We start from the raw sequence: 20,131 nt of genomic DNA, 5'->3' as shown, positions 1-20,131 counted from the left end.
AGGCATTGAACACCACTCTTAACTTCGTGGTTGCAGCGTGCTCGCGGAATACACCATGATGCGGTACATAGTACCCGGCATCGCTCTCACATGGCTCCAGCTCAATTGCTCCAAGCTCGCGGTACTCCCTGATCAGCACATCATCATAGAGCGCACGCTTCCCATTCCTCTTCAGCTTTTCAAGAAGCCGCGTTGCGATGACTCTAGCTTGAGCATAGTTATCCGTTGGGCGACGCTCATTTCGCCACAAGAGACCCACTTGGTACCCGCTGCCCTGGCGACATAAGATGGCAGGTGCTGATGTTGTTCTGGAGGTTCATCCAACTGCCATAGTTTGTCGATGTGGGCTGTGACACATGACACGGTCACCGGCTGACTGTTTCGATTTGGTGCAGACGCTGGACCAGATAATACACTACCTATCTCTGTGTTCCACACCGTCTCACCATTAACTTCCTTCTTGCTGTGCAGTACCGCGTTGATATATGTTGGACTCAGTAGAGCGTCCAGCCCCTATATGATGTCCAAGCCCTATATAGAGTCCATTGGTCCAAAATCCACTGTACAGAGTCCAAACTTGGAATCAACTGTGAGCTCAAAGTTTCGATGGACATCACTCCCTGTATAGAGTCCAGCCAATTGGCTTCACCCCTATATAGAGTCCATTGGTCCAAAATCAACTGTACGGAGTCCAAACTTTGAAATCAACTATAAAGAGTCTTTATGTGGACAACACCCCCTGTATAAAGTCCAGCCAATTAGGCATCCCCTATCGAGTTCGAAAATAGACATAGGATCTGCTGTAAGCAGTGAATATTAACCAGAAAACGGCCTCTCCCTTTAATCCTTTACATCATTCACTTCTCAAGATAAAAAAATATGGATTGAGGCGCCACTGCAGCCACTTCATTACATGAAAAACCCTACAAACACCATCCTCAAATCAAGTGGTCTCTTCACAGACGCTGCAAATTACAATATCTCAATCATGTAGTGTTGCCAAATTATTGTGCACGCACACACACATGCACACACCCACACAATGCCAAGAAAATACCTAGAAAAAAACCAAGAATCGAAAGAGAATAATGGAGAGCCCAGGATTAATTATTTGTTTTCAAATTATTGTGCGCGCGCGCACACACACACACAAACTTATACAACGCCAAGAAAACACCAAGAAAAGAGTAGAGACACAATACACACGCAACTCCAACAGCCATGCAAACGTCCACCCATTTACATGTAAAGTCAAGAGGGATAACAAATAATTATACGAAACGAATGCGTACGGGGACGGGTACACGCACGTTTACATACACGTAGTAGTGTAAGAGAGTAACATAGTGCAGTGGTCAGCATAATACTAGCACATGCTGAGAGTGCAATAGCAAGCTTCACCATCGCTCATGGCCATGCAAATGTTCAGCAGCACTCAGTTCCGCAAGCTTCTGAAGATCAGCACACCTGCAACAAATAGATAGCACAAGGATACGCTTATTACCATAACGATGCATGGGAGCACACAACTACCAAGTTCTCAACGAATGTGATGCTAAATGAAAATCAATCCACTCAAAGACCTGTGAACTGGTGATGGTGGGGACAATAATCTATTAGTAATACGAAGAATAAGATCGTTTGTGCACACTCAAGACGCACAGACACACCAACATACATGTAGTGTACACAGTGTTTCACTTCACTGCAACTAAATTGAAATGAGCTGATTTGAACAATCTGTACAGCGTTGCTGTCAGTCAGTCTTCCCCAAGATGGAAATGCAATGATTTGTTGTCACGAGGCAGTTTCACTGACACAATGTCATGTTCGTGACATCAAAACGGTTACTTCATGGAATACGAGTATTATCTTGAGAAGCTTTTTCTTGTCATTGGCACACAAGCAATCCTCCTAGTCCTACTACTACTAGTACACTGGCACTGCGTTTGTGGATCCCATTGTATTTGACATCATACTACAGGAAGAGTGTCGTGGAGTTCACATAATTCAATGATCACAGGGATAAAAATACATTTCTCATGAAATAAAATAATAATTGATGATAGCTAGACGATCATATACGATTGATGCAAAGTCCTTGCAGTCCTTGAGGACTATTACGAAGTGGTTGATTACTTTTAGGGCATCCATTCAAGCAACATCAAACAAACGCGATACGCTCCTTGAAAATGGAAAAAAATTCAAGCATAACGACAGAACAGCAGACCAATCGAAACGAGTAAAAGCTTCCTTACCTCAGTCATCGTCCTGCCATGTAGTTGGACAGCCTTTTGACACGGTGGTACAGGCAGCTCTTGTCCAGTCAAACAGGGGTATTCTTGTGGCGTCGAACGAAAGAGAGTGTCAGTGTATCTGACTCGTCAGATTGCAACTGTGCTGAACTTTTCTCTTTCTCCGCTTTCTGCTTTCATCCCTCGCTCTGATGGAACCGTTCAAACGTCTTACTGGCAGCAATGGCCAGCCAAACAGGGGATCCTTGTGGCGTCGAACGAAAGAGAGCGTCAGTGTACCTGACTCGTCAGATTTGAACTGTGCTGAACTTTTCTCGTTCTGCAATTTCTGCTTTCATCCCGCGCACTGATGAAACGTCTTCAGAGAACCACAAGACGCTTTCCAGATTTGATTTTGAACGTCTCCTTATCCTCCTTGGTTAGCTCGAGACAGATTACTGTCAGCAACTGCACAGCAGAATTGGCAGCCATGGCTGAAGTGAAGAAAGGAATGCGCTGCCACGAGGCAAGCAAAACTGAAATGTGTTCTCTTTCGGGCACAACACACAGGACGGCGTGACTGGATAAACTGGACTCCTGGACCGTGAATAGGGGACTTGTAGAAAAAGTGTACTCCTTATAGGGGATTGCGCGGCAGGATGAAGCTGATCAAAACTGAGTGGACTCCTGGACTCTGTATAGTGGATTTTGGACCAATGGACTCTATATAGGGTGCTGGACATCATATAGTGCATGGACTCTATACTGAGTCCTACATATAGTCTGCACCAATCAGCATATGTATTTCGTCTGATGTCCCTTGTTGAGGCTTGTCACTCAGCTCTACTCCCCAACTGTGCCACTGCGAAATAGTCTGCGGACTTGCGCACTTCAGGTCGAGCTCTAGCGTTGGTTTCACGAACGCGCGTACCCGAATGCTAGCGGAGCTACCCTGGATCGTGATGGCGTACTTATCCATGCGCTGTTGGGTTGGTTCCGCGCCGAACGGCTTCACCTCTACATTTGCAACCCCAACGTGTTCTGCATCGATTGTTGACACCAACGCTGCAGTCACGAATGACGCCTCAGCACCCGAGTCCAGGAACACGCGAACTTTCGCGTTTCGAGTTCTTCCCTCAACTCGTCCCACTCCGGTCACCAGCCGCACACTTGGCGAGTGTAGACAGCACGACCCAACATTCTTCTCCGTTACTATCTCAGTCGGTTTCTCCCGGCTGTAACCTGCTCTATCCAACACATCATGTATTAGCAGGTGGTGTTTACTCTGGCATTTCGTGCATCTCGAGCCTGACCGACATTCTCTGGCCATATGGCCATACTTAAGGCAGTTCCAGCAGAGTCTCTCTCGCTGCAGAAAACCCTTTCTCCCTTCCTGTAGCAGCGACTTTAGCTGCTTCTCTGCATCTGCGACCGATATCGCCATGCACTGTGCCGACGCCGTGGGCCTTGGCACGGATCGTTCTACTGGCTTCCTGGCAGTATCACCCTGTCGTCCGTGCGCGACCTGGTAAGACGCGCCGTGCTCCTGTACCTGGCGCAGAGACATCCCGTAGCACTGCCGTTCGACCAGGTACGTCTTCATCTCAGGTCCGCATTGCTCCAAGATTACCTGCTTTGCCATTGCCTACAGCACCGGGGCCATTTTACCTATATCGGCGCTATACTTGGTGTCCACCTAGCCATCTTCTGTCATACCGAGTGTGGCCCACACCTCTACCTCTCGGCAAACACGGACAACGTATTGGTGAAACGACTCATCTGACCGCTGCTTGCCTGTCAGCAATGTCTCCCACGCTTTATCCGGAGTCTTTCCGAGCGAGGCAAGCAACTCTCGCTTTGCTTCCTCGTAACTATTGCATCCAATACATATCCTCTCCGCTTTGCTACCCGTTAGCACGCTGCGCATTCGCAGCAGCCATTCGCTTTCTTCGAACTCGTTTTTGGAACAGATGTCCTCGAACAGGTCAAGATAACTCTCCAGTGGCTGCGTTCCATCATATGAGGGGATTTTCATCAACGGTTGACGCCCACCGCTGTTACTGGGAGCTTCCTCTGTACCTCCCATCGCGGCTTTACCATCACCCTCATACGCATTGGCGATGCGCTCGTTAATATCCTTTAGTGTTTTGTCAAACTCGGTGCGGAGTGCCTCCTCTCGCCGTCTGGCACTGCGCTCCTCACGCTCCTCGTACTGTTGGAGCCTCTGCTCCCACATGTTCCATCAACAACTCGCCATCTAATCCTAACCGAACTCCATTGGTGATAAAGCTGGCTTCCAAAATGTGTAGTTGCTCTGCCATGCTCGCTCCTATCCTGGCGTGGTCGCCAAATGTTGTGAACCCTCTAAGATTCTCTAAATTGTCAGGATCGTACGACCACACGGCACGAGGACAACTCTTTTCCTTTACACAGTATATTTCACTTCATCGAATACTTAACAGTGAACACTAATAACACCAGCTATTTATAGCATGCAAAACAGCGTACATGCAAAACATACGCATATAAAACGGGAAATAACAGCGTTAACAGCAAACGCACACAGCGCATATAGCGTATGCCATGCAGCAACATCAGCGGTACGGCGGAGTCGAAAAACCACATTGCAACGAATACAATGCCATAAGCGCGAAGCCCTTTCCCACTTGAGAACTGGTGGTTTGCAACAGTTCTGGTGACATTTAGTCCCTTTATGACTTCACCGAATACGCTGGTTTTTCTGCCTGGTCTTTTACTATGAGGCAGATTTAATCGCGATGACAAGAAAAAGAAGGAAAATATGAGTCAACATCGCCAGGCGAGTCTGACGATAGAAGTTCCCGGGTGTTGGAACCACGCGTTGGATCAGTAATGTGCAGGATTATATGCTGCAAAGCACTGACTATTTTTCGGCGCTCTAAAACCTTATCCAGAAATCAATCATTCGTCGATCTGGACATGGAAACGCAAATAAAGAGGCACAGAGTGTCAATCATCCCATCAAGTCCATTTTTACGTATTGTGGACGTAATTTCATCTAGGATGTGTGTCCTCCCGAGCCATATTTAAAAGTCACTTACCCTATTCCAATCAGCATCAAACTTTGTTTCCATGATATTCTAATACAATCGAACAATTGTTCAAAAAGAAAACTTGAGAATTTGTTTCGGGTTAGCTGATCACGGTCCTGTATAGAACTGGTACCAATCTGTGGTGTCCTAATAAACCCGGTTCTGCTTGAAGGTTATGAAAATTGCACAACTACCTTCTGACGGCTCTGTGATGTGTGTTGGTCAGAGCCATTGTATAATAATGTTATGCTTGAGAGGCATGCTATAGCATGTGTGTGGTAAGCTGCAAACCACGTTCAGTCTTTTCTAATAAATAACAGGTGGTGTTGAAGCGAGGACGAGTTGTTCCAATAACAGATGGTGGATTTAGATTGAAAATCATCAATGTCCTAGGGTACTATCTGTGCTAGCACTGGTTAGCAAAAATCCGATCTAGATCACACACTGCACTGCATTGCTTTGTACTGCATTCAAGACTGACGTCATGCGCTTTGTTCTTCTGAGACCCGGTACTAGTCATCACAAATGCCACCAAGGTGACCCAACCAGTTTTTCTGAAAAGTAAAAAAATGTGGCTTGCCCTGTCGTGTTTTTCAAGATAACGGATTGCGCTTCAGCAGTGTTTCTTTTCTCACCATCCATCCGTATCCAACTTTTTCACCCCATCATTGTAATTATCGTACCAACTGATCGGGTCCACTCTCACAACTGGTGATATCTAGCTATTGGCTGCCGCTCTTCCTTGAACTATAATTATTACATACAATTAGCATTGCAACTATGCGTTGAGCTAACATCAGCTCTATTTTCAACTAACAGCAGCTCTACTTTGAGCAAACAGCAGTTCTGCTTTGACCTGACAGCAGCTCTACTTCGAGCTACGAGCGCGTCTACATTGGGCCAACAGCAGCTCTACTTTGAGTTAACGGCAGCTCTACTTTGAGCTAACAGCAGCTCTCTCTGATCTTATAGCAGTTCTACTCTGAGCTAACAGCAGCTCGACTTTCAGTTTGATAACAGTTGTTTCGTAACCAGCTCTCCTCAATCCAAAGATGCCAATTTCATGATCTGTTTGTGTGAGGGATGGGCCTAATTGCGCATACAAACAACAAACGCAAGCACGTACACACGCACCACCACACATTTACGCGTGCCTTAATTGGACGTATAGTGTTTGAATTAGTGTGAACTCCAAGCTACCACAGGACTGGTGCAATACAAGTAATACCTATTACCAATATCACGTGACAAGTTACTTTATTGAAATCAACAATTGGACGATAGTTATAAGAGAGGAAGGACAATAAAGAATTGCTTGAAGTAGTTTTTATTATTGTATTCACGTACTGACAATGGTACAGGGACTAGCACAAACATTACAGCAATCCAACAGGGGCCACACCGAGACGCAGCACTGGAGGTGAGGTATTCATGGCTCTGCCGACCAGAAGTCTCGGCACCACGGCCAAAACCACGCACCAAAAATAAAAAATATAACTCTACGCGTCATCAATATAAAAAGAAAAAAGATTTAACACTGAGTGTCTGGGAGAAACGTTCATACTCTTTTGAATGGGTGCACGGGCGCCACTCTGATACTATAGATAGAGCGCAAACCATAGTGAGATAAACGCGTAGCAACATAGAGTGGCAGGCAGATAGATAAATACAAATTAGTATTGTGACAAGAACAGAGCAAAAGAAAACTATGCTGCACATGGCAACGCAAGCCATGGGTCAGAACTAACAAAACAAACCCGATTTGAAGCCAGCACAGAAATGTTGTTGCAGAGTTAGGAATTTTATCAGAACAAACAAAAACAAAAGTGTGTGTGTGGGTGTATGTGCGCGTGTGTGTGTGTCTGTTTGTTCGGGCTTGTGCTTGCAACAGATGTCCTATGGTCGGACAGGTGAATTGGAAAGTAATGACTCGCCCGGCGCTTGACAATGCAGGTTAAAACATATATGGGTAATCGGTTTGACGGAAAATGTCTCCTCCTGCAATACGTAGTACGTTCATGAAGGCATATCGAAAACAAATCTACCTACCGTCATATGTATTTCAGTATCATTGACTATACGCGCCTGAAGTCGAAACACCATAGATGCCGTTTTCACATGTCCGTCTGTAGGCCGAAAAAACTTCACTTCAGTCATCACTTGGTTATAACTGGGTACAGGGTGTTGATTGAGTTTTGTCTCGATCTCGGGGGAGGAGTGAGAAAGAATGTATCCTGCAAATTCCTCTTGGAATGCCTGCTTCACGCTTGCGAGTGAAGCGTGCATAGTATACGGCTGGCCGTTTACGTACTTCCACGCTTCGGCATCAGGAGAAAATCGAGGAACTCCCCACCAGACAACCGGACTCCCAATAGAACGGATTGCAGAATTGCGTTCCAGAAATTTTACCGATTCTGTCATTAGCGAGTCAAAGAGTAGGCGAAGAAAGATGCCTGCTTGGTCCTTGGTTGGCTCAACCTGGTTCAAATAATTATTTGAATGATATAAATATCCCGCCATTACGGCTCGTCGTTTCGAATGTCTACGAAGAACGCAACCAAAAGGCACGACTAACAATCTTGTTGAAGGGATTCAAGAAAATGAAAGGAAACTCTAAGAATGCCTTTTTATGACTTTTTGTGCTTTAGGCAATGCTGGCCGTGAGCGGGCGTGTTCTCTGCGCTGAGAACACTTCTCCAGTGCAGAAATATGGCCAATTATTCATCCTTTCAGTGCTAGTGACGAGATATCTCGCTCTGTATTGGACGCTCTGATCTGTGTCTCGCTCCACTGCACACGTGGCAATAGTACGAGGCACGGTAAAAACGGTCGTTACTCATGTAAACAGCAGCCGATTTTCACAAGCGATGTACATTTGGATAATCAAGATCGTGCACGGCTGTAGATTCATCACCCTGTTCAAACGAAAAGCTGTGAGAATTACACCTCTTCTACTGATTGCTGCGTTACTTGTGCCAGTTAGAATTAAAGTAAAACGTTTGATCGCCATTCTTCAATAAGTGTGACCAGTGTATTACAGTATGTGTGAGGAGCATGCTCTGTTCGTTTCTCCCACAGTAGGTTATGGTGACATTTAGACCCTTTATGACTTCACCGAATACACTGGCTTTTCAGCCTCGTCTTCTACGATGAAGCAGATTTAATCGCAATGACAAGTAAAAGAAGGAAAATATGTATCAACATCGCCCGGCGAGTCTGACGATAGAAGTTCCCGGGTGTTGGAACCACGCGTTGGTTCAGTAATATGCAGGATTATATGCTGCAAAGCACTGATTATTTTTCAGGCGCTCTAAAGTCACCTGATTATAATGTGCGTGAAAGAAGTCAAACTAGTACAAGACATGAGGTCCTCCTACCTTATCAAGAAATCTATCCCTCCTCGATCTTGACATGGACACGCAAATAAAGAGGCACAGAGTGTCATTCACCCCATCAAGTGCATTTTTACGTATTGTGGACGTAATTTCATCTAGGATGTGTGCCCTCCCGAGCCATATTTGTAAGCCACTTTCCCTATTCCAATCAGCATCAAACGTTGCGTCCATGACATTCAAGTACAATCGAACAATTGTTCATAAAGAAAACTTGAGAATTTGATTCGGGTTAGCTGATCACGGTCCTGTATTGAACGGGTACCAATCTGTGGTGTCATAATAAACCCGGTTCTGCTTGAAGGTTGTGAAAATTGCACAACTACTTTCTGACGGCTCTGTGATGTGTGTTGGTCAGAGCCATTGCATAATATTGTTATGCTTGAGAGGCATGCTATTGTATGTGTGTGGTAAGCTGCAAACCACGTTCAGTCTTTTCTAACAAATAACAGGTGGTGTTGAAGCGAGGACGAGTTGTTCCAATATCAGATGGTGGATTTAAATTGAAGATGATTAATGTCCTGGGGTACTAGCTGTGCTAGCACTGGTTAGCAAAAGTCCGATCTAGATCACACACTGCACTGGTTTGCTTTGTACTGAATTCAAGGCTGACGTCATGCGCTTTGTTCTTCTGAGACCCGGTACTGGTAATCACAAATGGCACCCAGGTGACCCAACCAGTTTTTCTGAAAAGTAAAAAAAATGTTGCTTGCCCTGTTGTGTTCTTCAAGATAACGAATCGCGCTTCAGCAGTGTTTCTTTTCTCACCATCCCTTCTTATCCAACTTTTTCACCCCATCATTGTAATTATCGTACCAACTGATCGGGTCCACTCTCACAACTGGTGATATCTAGCTTTTAGCTGCGGCTCTTCCTTGAACTATAATTATTACATACAATTAGCATTGCAACTATACGTTGAGCTAACATCAGCTCTATTTTCAACTAACAGCAGCTCTACTTTGAGCAAACAGTAGTTCTACTTTGAGCTGACAGCAGCTCTACTTTGAGCTACCAGCAGGTCTACATTGGGCTAACAGCAGCTCTACTTTGAGCTAACAGCAGCTCTTCTTTGACCTAACAGCAGCTCTACTTTGATCTTACAGCAGCTCTACTCTGAGCTAACAGCAGCTCGACTTTCAGTTTGATAACAGTTGTTTCGAAACCAGCACTCAGGATTAATCCAAAGATGCCAATTTCATGATTTGTTTGTGTGAGGGACGGGGCTAATTGCGCATACAAACAACAAACGCAAGCACGTATACACGCCCCACCATACATTTACGCGTGCCTTAATTGGACGTATAGTGTTTGAATTAGTGTGAACTCCAAGCTACCACAGGACTGGTGCATTACAAGTATTACCCATTACCAATATCACGTGACAAGGTACTTTATTGAAATCAACAATCGGACGATAGGTATAAGAGAGGAAGGACAATAAAGAATTGCTTGAAGTAGGTTTTTTATTATTGTATTCACGTACTGACAATGGTACAGGGACTAGCACAAACATTACAGAAATCCAACAGTGGCCACATCGAGACGCCGCACTGGAGGTGAGGTATTCATGGCTCTGCCGACCAGAAGTCTCGGCACCACGGCCAAAACTACGCACCAACAACAAAAAATACAACTCTACGCGTAATCAGAATGAAAAGAAAAAAGATTTAACACTGAGTGTCTGGGAGAAACGATCATACTCTTTTGAATGGGTGCACGGGCGCCACTATGATACTATAGATAGAGAGCAAACCATTGTGAGAGAAACCCTTAGCAACGTAGACTACCAGCCAGATATATATATATATAAGTATATATATGAATACAAATTAGTATTGTGGCAAAGACAGAGCAAAAGAAAACTATGCTGCACATGGCAACGCAAGCCATGGGCCAGAACTAACCCAACAAACCCGATTCGAAGCCAGCAAAGAAATGTTGCTGCAGAGTTAGGAATTTTATCAGTACCAACAAAAACAAAAGTGTGTGTGTGGGTGTATGTGCGCGTGTGTATGTGTCTGTTTGTTCGGGCTTGTGCTTGCAACGTATGTTTTTTTGGTCGGAAAGGTGAATTGGAAAAAATGACTCGCCCAGCGGTTGACATTGCAGGTTAAAACATACATGGGTAATCTGTTTGACATAAAATGTCTCCTCCTGCAATACGTAGTTCGTTCATGAAAGCACATCGAAAACAAATCGACCTACCGTCATATGTATTTCAGTATCATTGACTATAAGCGGCTGAAGTCGAAACACCATAGATGCCGTTTTCGCATTTCCGTCTGTAGGCCGAAAAAACTTCACTTCAGTTGTCACTTGGTTATAACTGGGTACAGGGTGTTGATTGAGTTTTGTCTCGATCTCGGGCAAGGAGTGAGTAGGAATGTATCCTGCAAATTCCTCTCGGAATGCCTGCTTCACGCTTGCCAGTGAAGCGTACATAGTATAAGGCTGGCCGTTTACGAACTTCCACACTTCGGCATCAGGAGAAAATCGAGGAACTCCCCACCAGACAACCAGACTCTCAATAAAACGGATTGCAGAATTGCCTTCCAGAACGTCTACCGATTCTAACCTTAGCGCTTCAAAGAGTAGGCGAAAAAAGATGCCTGCGTGTTCCTTGGTTGGCTCAACCTGGTGCAAAGAATTAATAATAATAATAGTTACAGTTCGCATGTCACTCATGGAAGGATCCATGGGCTTAACGCATCTGTCAACGAAATCCAGGCAGAAGAGCCGACAAAAGGCATCTCATTATTGTTAGAACGTATCGCAGTAAGAACAACTACGCAAGCGCAGCACATTTTCCACAAGCATCAGCCATTCTTTCTTGTCTAGAGCCAGTTCAAAACCGTCAGAAATATCAATATTGGCGTGCTTTAGATCACTTTTAATATTGTCAATCCATCTGAGATGGGGTCGGCCACGTGGGCGCTTGATGTCCCGGGTATTAATTGCCATCTCCAGTGCTTGGTAGGACGCTGAGTTACGTCCTTCGCGAACAACATGGCCCAGCCAGAGCAGCCAACGTCTGCGACAGGTAGTGCTGACTGGGCCTTGTCGCGTTGAGGCGTACACCTTGGCATTCGACATGTGGTGAGGGTACACCACACCAAGCAGGTACCGCAATTTTCTGCGGTGCCATGCGTCCAGCCGATTACTGAGTTGCTGTGTCAGGGCCCACAGTCCGCAGTTATACAACAGGATAGAGAGTTATTTGAATGATATAAATATCCCGCCATTACGGCTCGGCGTTTCGAATGTCTACGAAGAACGCAACCAAAAGGCACGACTAACAATCTTGTTGAAGCGAATCAAGAAAATGAAAGGAAACTCTAAGAATGCATTTTTATGACTTTTTGTGCCTTAGGCAATGCTGGCCGTGAGCGGGCTTGTTCTCTGCGCTGAGAACACTTCTCCGGTGTAGAAATATGGCCAAATATTCATCCTTTCAGTGCTAGTGACGAGATATCTCGCTCTGTAATGGACGCTCTGATCTGTGTCTCGCTGCACTGCACACCCGGTAATAGTACGAGGCACGGTAAAAACGGTCGTTACTCATGTAAACAGCAGCTGATTTTCACAAGCGATGTACATTTGGATACTCAAAAACGTGCATGGCTGTAGATTCATCACCATGTTCAAACGAGAAGGTGTGAGAATGACACCTCTTCTACTGATTGCTGCGTTACTTGTGCCAGTTAGAATCAAAGTAAGATGTTTGATCGCCATTCTTCCATAAGTGTGACCAGTGTATTACAGTATGTGTGAGGAGCATGCTCTGTTCGTTTCTCCCACCGTAGGTTATGTGACATTTAGACCCTTTATGACTTCACGGAATACACTGGCTTTTCTGCCTGGTCTTCTACGATGAAGCAGATTTAATCGCGATGACAAGTAAGAGAAGGAAAATATGTATCAACATCGCCCGGCGAGTCTGACGATAGAAGTTCCCGGGTGTTGGAACCACGAGTTGGTCCAGTAATGTGCAGGATTAGATGCTGCAAAGCACTGATTATTTTTCAGGCGCTCTAAAGTCACCTGATAATAATGTGCGTGAAAGAAGTCAAACTAGTACAAGACATGAGGTCCTCCTACCTTATCCAGAAATCAATCCCTCGTCGATCTGGAAATGAACACTCAAATTAAGAGGCACAGAGTGTCCATTACCCCATTAAGTCCATTTTTACGTATTGTGGACGTAATTTCATCTAGGATGTGTGCCCTCCCGAGCCATATTTAAAAGTCACTTACCCTATTCCAATCAGCATCAAACTTTGTGTCCATGACATTCAAGTACAATCGAACAATTGTTCATAAAAAAACTTGAGAATTTGATTCGGGTTAGGTGATCACGGGCCTGTATTGAACGGGTACCAGTCTGTAGCGTCATAATAAACCCGGTTCTGCTTGAAGGTTGTGAAAATTGCACAACTACTTTCTGACGGCTCTGTGATGTGTGTTGGTCAGAGCCATTGCATAATATTGTTATGCTTGAGAGGCATGCTATAGTATGTGGTAGGTAAGCTGCATACCACGTTCAGTCTTTTTTTAACAAATAACAGGTGGTGTTGAAGCGACTCTTCCTTGAACTATAATTATTATATACAATTAGCATTGCAACTATACGCTGAGCTAACATCAGCTCTATTTTCAACTAACAGCAGCTCTACTTTGAGCAAACCACAATTCTACTTTGACCTGACAGCAGCTCTACTTTGAGCTAACAGCAGTTCTACTTTGAGCTAACAGCAGCTCTACTTTGAGCTAACAAGACCTCTACTCTGATCTAACAGCAGCTGTACCCTGAGCTTACAGAAGCTCGACTTTCAGTTTGAAACCAGTTTTTTCGAAACCAGCACTCCTTAATCCAAAGATGCCAATTTGTGGATTTGTTTGTGTGAGGGACCGGGCTTATTGCGCATACACGCACAAACGCAAACACATACACACGCACCAACACACATGTACACGTGCATTTTTTAGACGTTTAGTGTTTGAATTTGTGTGAACTCCAAGCTGACACAGGACTAGTGCAATTAAAGCAATACCTATGACCAATACCACGTGACAAGGTACTTTATTGAAATCAAAAATTGGATGATAGGTATAAGAGAGGAAGGACAATAAAGAATTGCTTGAAGTAGTTTTTATTACTATATTCACGTACTGAGAATGGTGCAGGACTAGTACAAACATTACCACAATCCAAACGGGGCCACACCAAGACGCGGCAGTGGAGGTGAGGTATTCATGGCTCATTGATGGCTCTGCCGACCAGAGGTCTCGGCATCACGGCCAAAACCACACACCAAAAACAAAAGATACAATCTCAACGGTTCAGCAAAATGAAAAGAAAAAATGTGTTAAACACTGAGTGTGTGGGAGAAACTATGATACTCTTTTGAATGGGGTTACTGGAGCAAGTATGATACTATAGATAGAGCGCAAACCATTGTCAGGGAAACACGCAGTACCATAGAGTGTTAGGCAGATAGATAAATGCCAATTTTGGAAAGGCGATCCTGTCAGCTTTTCTATTATTGTGTTCACATGGCGCTACCTAACGACACCGCTATTCAGACACGTTTGTCTACGTAGCTACGTAAGTTTCTACGCTAAGATGCTCGGTACCTGGTCCTGGACCAGAGAGCTACTCCATGGCTCCTGCCATCGCGCGGCCGGCTGGCCGCATGCGTGTGCATTGCAGACTTTTTGTTGTTGCCTTTTCCGTTTTCGGATGTGCAGGCACAAGGAACTTCCTTCTTTGGAACTGCTTCTTGCATGAGTTGTTTCGGATATTTCGTCTCCTGGCCTGGCTTATTTCGTTTCGGCGCTGCTCAGACCTCTTTTCGCGGAATATTACTCAATGACAGGTGAGTTGACCAGTTCCCTTTGATTAATTTGCTTGTGTTGACTCTTTAACTTACGAAAAGTGTGCTGATTTTGGGTGGAACGCAATAAATTAATAATGGACAAGCTGACAGGATCTCTTTTCCACATTTAGCTTTTCCGCTGCCAAGGCCTCCTTTTACGGAATACTCAATGACAGGAGATCTCTGAGTTGACCAGTTTCCTTCGATTCATTTGCTTTAAATATGCTCACCCTTTCATTTACGGAAACGTGTGCTGATTCTATTCGGATTTAGATCCATTTTTATATCTTTGCCCTTGCCTACAGTGTGCGAAGAACGCGAGTTCACCTTCTTGACGGTAAGGCTTATGTTGCTGTTGAGGCTTAGATGTGTTGTCGAAATACTCATGTTCATTGTACATTGGTACGTTACAAGTAAGGCACTGGTCAGTGGCATACTATTGTTGGCAGTTCCCAATCTGGAGGGAAAGGTTCAAGGACCCATTGACCGAGTATGCAAAATAAATTCGCATATCAGGGAAAATCTCCATTATGGAGAGGTTCAGTGACTTGTTTGCTGCATACGAAACAAGCCAATGGGTGCAGTCTTGTCTCGTGAAAATCTCGATTGGATTTGTTTTACTAGTACTCGAGTCTGGGCTGGTTGATTTGTGAGTACCGCCGAGATTGCACTGCCCCAAATAAAGTTGCGTGCCGCCAAAGCAAAAATTACGATCTGCAATCTGTTTGTAGTACCTGCAAGAATGAACTGTACATGTATCGTACTTTCTCGGTTGCTGTTTCAGTTGCCGTCATGTTGCTAAAGAAAGGTTCAGTGCCTCATTTGTTTCATACGAGACGAGTCAATGAGTCGTTGTGGCTTAGAATCTTTCGCTGTAAAAGAAATCTATTCATATGTCTATTTTAGAAATAATTGTATTCACTGGTTATAAAATGGGTTTTAAAAGACAAACCCACAGAATAAATACCATCGGTCCCTTGGTGTTCGTCCTAAAGAGATTCGACTGGATATCATTCATACTCAACAAAAGATGTGTAGCATTTTATGGAGTGCCTTGTTTATCTCTCAGTACCTCCAGGGTACCCTGTTAGAAGGCCTTAGGCCTTCGGGGATTGCCCTATCAAAAATTTGACAATTTGATAATAATGACCTCCAACCTCCAATGGCCTTGCCACTTTTATCGTCAGGATCAGTGTAGTTGTTGGAACGAGGTGCCGGACTCAACAATGTATTTGTTAACATTTTATTACAATCATGTTTATTGTTCCTCCTTTTCTGTGTTCATTGCATTCCCAACTCATCACAACCACGCGCTCTTCAGCCGAACCATACAGACACCAGCAAGGACACTTCCGTTGAGAGATAACATTGCTCCACGCCGCTAGACAGCTGTTTCGCTCCCTGGAGGAGCTCATCAGTAGAGGATGATAATGATGATAATGGAGGAATGATCATTCTTATACACCAGAAATGGCGCAAGTGCGCGCTTTCCACATATATCAATGGCATATGCAAGCTGCTAAAATGGTAAAGTGTGAGAACAGCGATAATAATCATAGTACGCTACATGTATGTTGTTTATTATTATGATGTTGCAATGTCCATGTATGCAGGCGAGGCGAGACTCACCGCCGAGATCCCCCAACGCGACAGGCTCGGTTGCCGTTCAGGATTCACACCGACCTGTCCGCCCGTCAACAGGATCGACAGCGGGAGGCCCCACTGATGCCGATGTCGATGCACACCAGGAAACTTGTAGTCGTGAGTGTGATACTAACAGGTCTAGTAGCAACCACTGACAAACGAGAGGCCAGCTGGGGCATTCACTCCAGTCAGGGATGCTTGGTCGACGCTTCGTATCAGCAGCTCAGCTCAGTTTGATCAAAGATGTTGCAGATGTGTCTTGCTTTCCTTCTTCCTTCTTCACCGACTCGTCTTGTCATCTCTCCTTCTTTCTTCACCAACTCTTCGTGTCCACTCTGCTCTGCAACTAACGGCGCATTAAAACTTCAGAACAATATTTAGTTCCTTTGCTGTGTTGTTTTATAAAATCGTGGACTAACAGTTTGCAGTCATTGAACTACTTCCAAAAGTTGTATCGACATCAACGGGATTAAGATTTCAATGCAATATGATGCAGGATGACCTTATCACGATAACCCATGATTAAAAGCAATTATAAACACAGAATCAACAAAAACATCTGCGACACGCACCTGGCTACATTTCTCAAGTAAATCTGATTAAGGGTGGGGAAATCTGAAATATCTGAAAGGCAAGACAATTTTATGACAGTCATGAAATTCTGCAACACAACATGCACAGAATGACCTGCGTATATAAAAAGTATCACCACCACTAACCACATGTTTCCCCAGCAGTAGAACATGCATTGTGCTAGTGCCATTTTCTGCAAGAAAAGGCTTGCACATCAATGCATATAATACGGTATTGATATGATGTGAACGCCATCATTTTACATACTGGGCATTCCATTGATTGGTGACAGAAAAAACAAAAGAAATTATATCAATAAAAACTGCTTTATGGCAGCTTTCTAAAATAAGTTTATAAAATTGCTTCCAAACTGGCTTAGACTCCGTCTAAAAAGTAAGAAATTAACGAAATGTGATTAACGAAAATTTAAATTTCACACAAAACCTCACAATAATCACACACAGGATGATAAGCTAGAAGACCTTTTCCCTTCGTGATCCTCTTTCTCATGCATGCATGATGATGCCCAGTTACAAACATGTCCATAGTCCTCGAACGCATCCTCAATCAATGTCTCCAGTTCGTGCCAGCACACCTGGAGAACACTGTTGAAGCACTCCAGTGTATGAGGAGCGCGTTTCCCAACCTCAAGGCCCCGCCCGGCACCATCATTGTGACTATGGATGTGATGGCCCTTTACCCTAGCATCCCGATTAACGATGGCATTGCAGCAGTCATGAGAGTCCTCCGACAACACGAGGGCAGCATCGATCTGTTTGGTTTCCGAATTGGGCAGGTCAAGGAGCTCCTCGCACATGTGCTGAGCTCCAACTACTTCCGGTTTGGAGCGCAGGTGTACCACCAGAAGGATGGTGTGGCTATGGGCAATAACCTAGCGCCCCCCTTTGCCATCCTGTACATGCATGACCTAGAGAGTTCGCTCTTGCGTAGTGCACCTGCCAGCCCAGTTCTGTACAAGCGCTACATCGATGATGTTTTCATTGTGTGGAACCTCGGTCCGGAACTTCTGCAGAGTTTCCTAGATCACTTTCATAATGCCGATCCTAATATTAAATTCACTCACCAATCCACGGAGTTGACTGGCTCAATCAATTTCATGGACACGACCGTCCATGTCTCACCAGATGGATCTATATCCTATGAACTATACCGCAAGCCATGTCACAGCGGACTGGTATCAGACAACAACTCGTCAGTTCCCAACCAGCAAAAGAAAGCAATTGCTTCCTCTGAGTTTCTGCGTGCCGTCCGTCTATCCTCCGATGCTGACACCCTAAAAAGAAGTGAAGAAAAAGTAACCAACATCCTAAAATTCAACAACTTCCCAGAGTCAGTCATAGTTTCGGCACGTGAACGAGCTATGCGCCCCCGACGTGGCAGAGTGTAGAATGAATACCGTGTCACCCTCAACCTACCGTTTCACACCGAGTATATCCACAACAAAATTCATAAATTACTCCGGAAGTACAAGATAAATGCCCAGCTGATTTACAGGAACCGCCGTCTAAGTTCTATGATTTGCACGTCTGCCCTCCGCAAACCACCATCCCGCAGGTATGTAGACCCGTCCAAGCCCCGTAAACGGGGGCGGCCCAAAGCTGCTTGTGTCGCCTGCATGTCCGGTTCAGAGGCATGCAAAGAGCGAAACGTCGTATACCACCTCGAGTGCAAATGTGGTGATAAATATGTCGGAGAGACGTACTGCAGCCTCGCCACCAGGACAAAAGAACACAACATCGACGCACGCAACACAGTGAGCGGCAGTGCGCTGGGTGAGCATTTCGCGGCCAAGCATTCATCTCACCCATTGCCATTGGGAGCAACGGCTTTCTCGGGTATCCGGGTTCTCGGTTCTGGGCGCGACCGCCCCAGGAGGAGGATTCGGGAGGCCATCCACATCAGGGAGCGATCCCCGGAAATTAACAACAACAGTGGCTCGGATCTGCTATAACACCACCTTACTGCGAGTGTCGCGGGGCTCCACACACATCACTGGTGGTGTGAGACTGGAACTGGGCTGTTATCACTGCTGTAGCGCAGTATCTACTTTCCTCGCCGTTTGTGCTTGTGTTGTTATGTATATGTAGTAATGCACACCCGCCATGACGTGCTTTGCACTTCTCTTCGCGCGCTGTCACTATGTACCGCGCTTTGCTTGCTTGCCTCCTTCTTTTATACTGCTGTTCTTTCCATGTCCACTTCATTCCCGATGATGGTCATACAGACCGAAACGTTGTAACGATACCAATGGATTTGTGTGAAATGCAGTGCTCTCTTGAGTGTAGGCACGTTGCCTGCAAACAATTCAAGTAGTAGCAGTAGTAGTAGTAGTAGTAGTAGTAGTAGTAGTAGTAGTAGTAGTAGTAGTAGTAGTAGTAGTAGTAGTAGTAGTAGTAGTAGTAGTAGTAGTCATGGTGTTGTGAATAAAACCGTTCTCCAGTAGTAGTAGTAGTAGTAGTAGTAGTAGTTGTAGTAGTAGTAGTAGTAGTAGTAGTAGTAGTAGTAGTAGTAGTAGTAGTAGTAGTAGTAGTAGTAGTAGTAGTAGTAGTAGTAGTAGTAGTAGTAGTAGTAGTAGTAGTAGTAGTAGTAGTAGTAGTAGTAGTAGTAGTAGTAGTAGTAGTAGTAGTAGTAGTAGTAGTAGTAGTAGTAGTAGTAGTAGTAGTAGTAGTAGTAGTAGTAGTAGTCACATCCTTTATTGCTGAACTCACAAATAATTGTGATACAAATTGTAAACCATCCGAGGAAGAAGAGAAAGCCATTAAAAATAAAAAATAAAACAAAAAAGGTTATTGTACCATGCCAAACGGCTATTATTAAGTCATGTACCAATTGTAATACATGACGTAGTATAGTAGTAGTAGTAGTAGTAGTAGTAGTAGTAGTAGTAGTAGTAGTAGTAGTAGTAGTAGTAGTAGTAGTAGTAGTAGTAGTAGTAGTAGTAGTAGTAGTAGTAGTAGTAGTAGTAGTAGTAGTAGTAGTAGTAGTAGTAGTAGTAGTAGTAGTAGTAGTAGTAGTAGTAGTAGTAGTAGTAGTAGTAGTAGTAGTAGTAGTAGTAGTAGTAGTAGTAGTAGTAGTAGTAGTAGTAGTAGTAGTAGTAGTAGTAGTAGTAGTAGTAGTAGTAGTAGTAGTAGTAGTAGTAGTAGTAGTAGTAGTAGTAGTAGTAGTAGTAGTAGTAGTAGTAGTAGTAGTAGTAGTAGTAGTAGTAGTAGTAGTAGTAGTAGTAGTAGTAGTAGTAGTAGTAGTAGTAGTAGTAGTAGTAGTAGTAGTAGTAGTAGTAGTAGTAGTAGTAGTAGTAGTAGTAGTAGTAGTAGTAGTAG

At 44.4% G+C, this 20,131-nt stretch overlaps 1 protein-coding gene and 1 long non-coding RNA gene across 2 annotated transcripts; one reads left to right on the top strand and one right to left on the bottom strand.

The window, feature by feature from the left end:
• Positions 1-948: 948 nt before the first annotated feature.
• On the bottom strand, positions 949-2,940 carry LOC135826354 (uncharacterized). Its single transcript, XR_010555263.1, has 2 exons — positions 2,259-2,940; positions 949-1,467 (listed from the first exon to the last, which is right to left on the bottom strand). It is a non-coding gene; the product is annotated as an uncharacterized LOC135826354 (long non-coding RNA).
• Positions 2,941-17,331: 14,391 nt separating this feature from the next.
• LOC135826696 (uncharacterized) lies at positions 17,332-18,201 on the top strand. Its single transcript, XM_065339296.1, has one exon. The coding sequence runs from the start codon at positions 17,332-17,334 to the stop codon at positions 18,199-18,201; it is 870 nt and encodes a 289-aa protein (XP_065195368.1).
• The last annotated feature ends 1,930 nt before the right edge of the window (positions 18,202-20,131 follow it).

This window comes from Sycon ciliatum, chromosome 10 (genome assembly GCF_964019385.1).
Source record: "Sycon ciliatum chromosome 10, ocSycCili1.1, whole genome shotgun sequence".
In the NCBI taxonomy this organism is placed as follows: Eukaryota; Metazoa; Porifera; class Calcarea; order Leucosolenida; family Sycettidae; genus Sycon; species Sycon ciliatum.
Note: the sequence above shows the minus strand (reverse complement) of the source record. Positions and strands in the feature narration are given on the sequence as shown.

Bases quoted from the DNA above. Each gene is read 5' to 3' on its own strand.
- LOC135826696 (XM_065339296.1), top strand. From the start codon at position 17,332: ATGTCCATAGTCCTCGAACGCATCCTCAATCAATGTCTCCAGTTCGTG.